At 38.1% G+C, this 755-nt stretch overlaps 1 protein-coding gene across 1 annotated transcript in view; it reads left to right on the top strand.

Annotated features, from left to right (window-relative positions):
* Positions 1-386: 386 nt before the first annotated feature.
* Positions 387-755, top strand: part of LOC116377438 (autophagy-related protein 2 homolog A-like) — a gene marked incomplete at its 3' end in the record, with an annotated part of 11,324 nt that continues 10,955 nt past the window's right edge. Inside the window, exon 1 of the mRNA XM_031839080.1 lies at positions 387-708. Within this exon, the coding sequence (XP_031694940.1) occupies positions 472-708 (237 nt within the window). The remainder of the gene's footprint in view (positions 709-755) is intronic.

Consider the following 755-nt stretch of genomic DNA (forward strand, 5'->3'; position numbering starts at 1 on the left):
ATATATATATATATATTTATAGTTTATTTATGGATTCACTTATGACCAGGGTCATAAAAGATTAAGCAAACTAAAACCAAAAAATATTAAAGAATAATTCTTAAAAACATTACACCACATTCTGCACCACAGCATGAGCAGTCCAGGTGGAGCTGATGTGTATTAAAGGGGTTTATAACTAACTAAAAATCTCCAGATATTCAGACTTTATTAAATCAGTTTCTTACTCACAGTGATGTTTGAAGATGATTTTTTTTCTCACTTGCTACTGTTACAAAGTAAAAGCCTTTTTGTTTTTACATAAAATGAAAGTTTGTTTCTTGACAGCTGCAGTTAATTACTTAACTTAGAGGAAGATATCACAATATAATTTATCAAAATGAAACAACAATATGATTTACAACCAGAAATGCTCATAGACATCTCCTCATTTCTTAGGGTCATCCTAAAGAGGAACACCCTGAATCAGCCATGGCAAGTGAAGAAGAAGAAGAAGAAGAAGAAGAAGAAGAAGAGGAGGAGGACGAGGACGAGGAGGAGGAGGAGGAGGAGGAACATGAAGAAGATGATGATGAGGAGGAGGAAGAGGCGAAGCCCTTGAAATCCCCTCCCTGCCCTCCATCTCAGCCAGTGCTCATAGGAAGCTGCTCCGGTTTCATTGAGACCACCGTCAAGATTAAACAGAACGACATGTTGCCTGGACCAAAGGTGTGTGTGTGTGTGTGTGTGTGTGTGTGTGTGTGTGTGTGTGTGTG

The sequence above is a fragment of the Anarrhichthys ocellatus genome, unplaced genomic scaffold (genome assembly GCF_004355925.1).
Source record: "Anarrhichthys ocellatus isolate YVR2014 unplaced genomic scaffold, GSC_Weel_1.0 scaffold1252, whole genome shotgun sequence".
NCBI lineage: Eukaryota > Metazoa > Chordata > Actinopteri > Perciformes > Anarhichadidae > Anarrhichthys > Anarrhichthys ocellatus.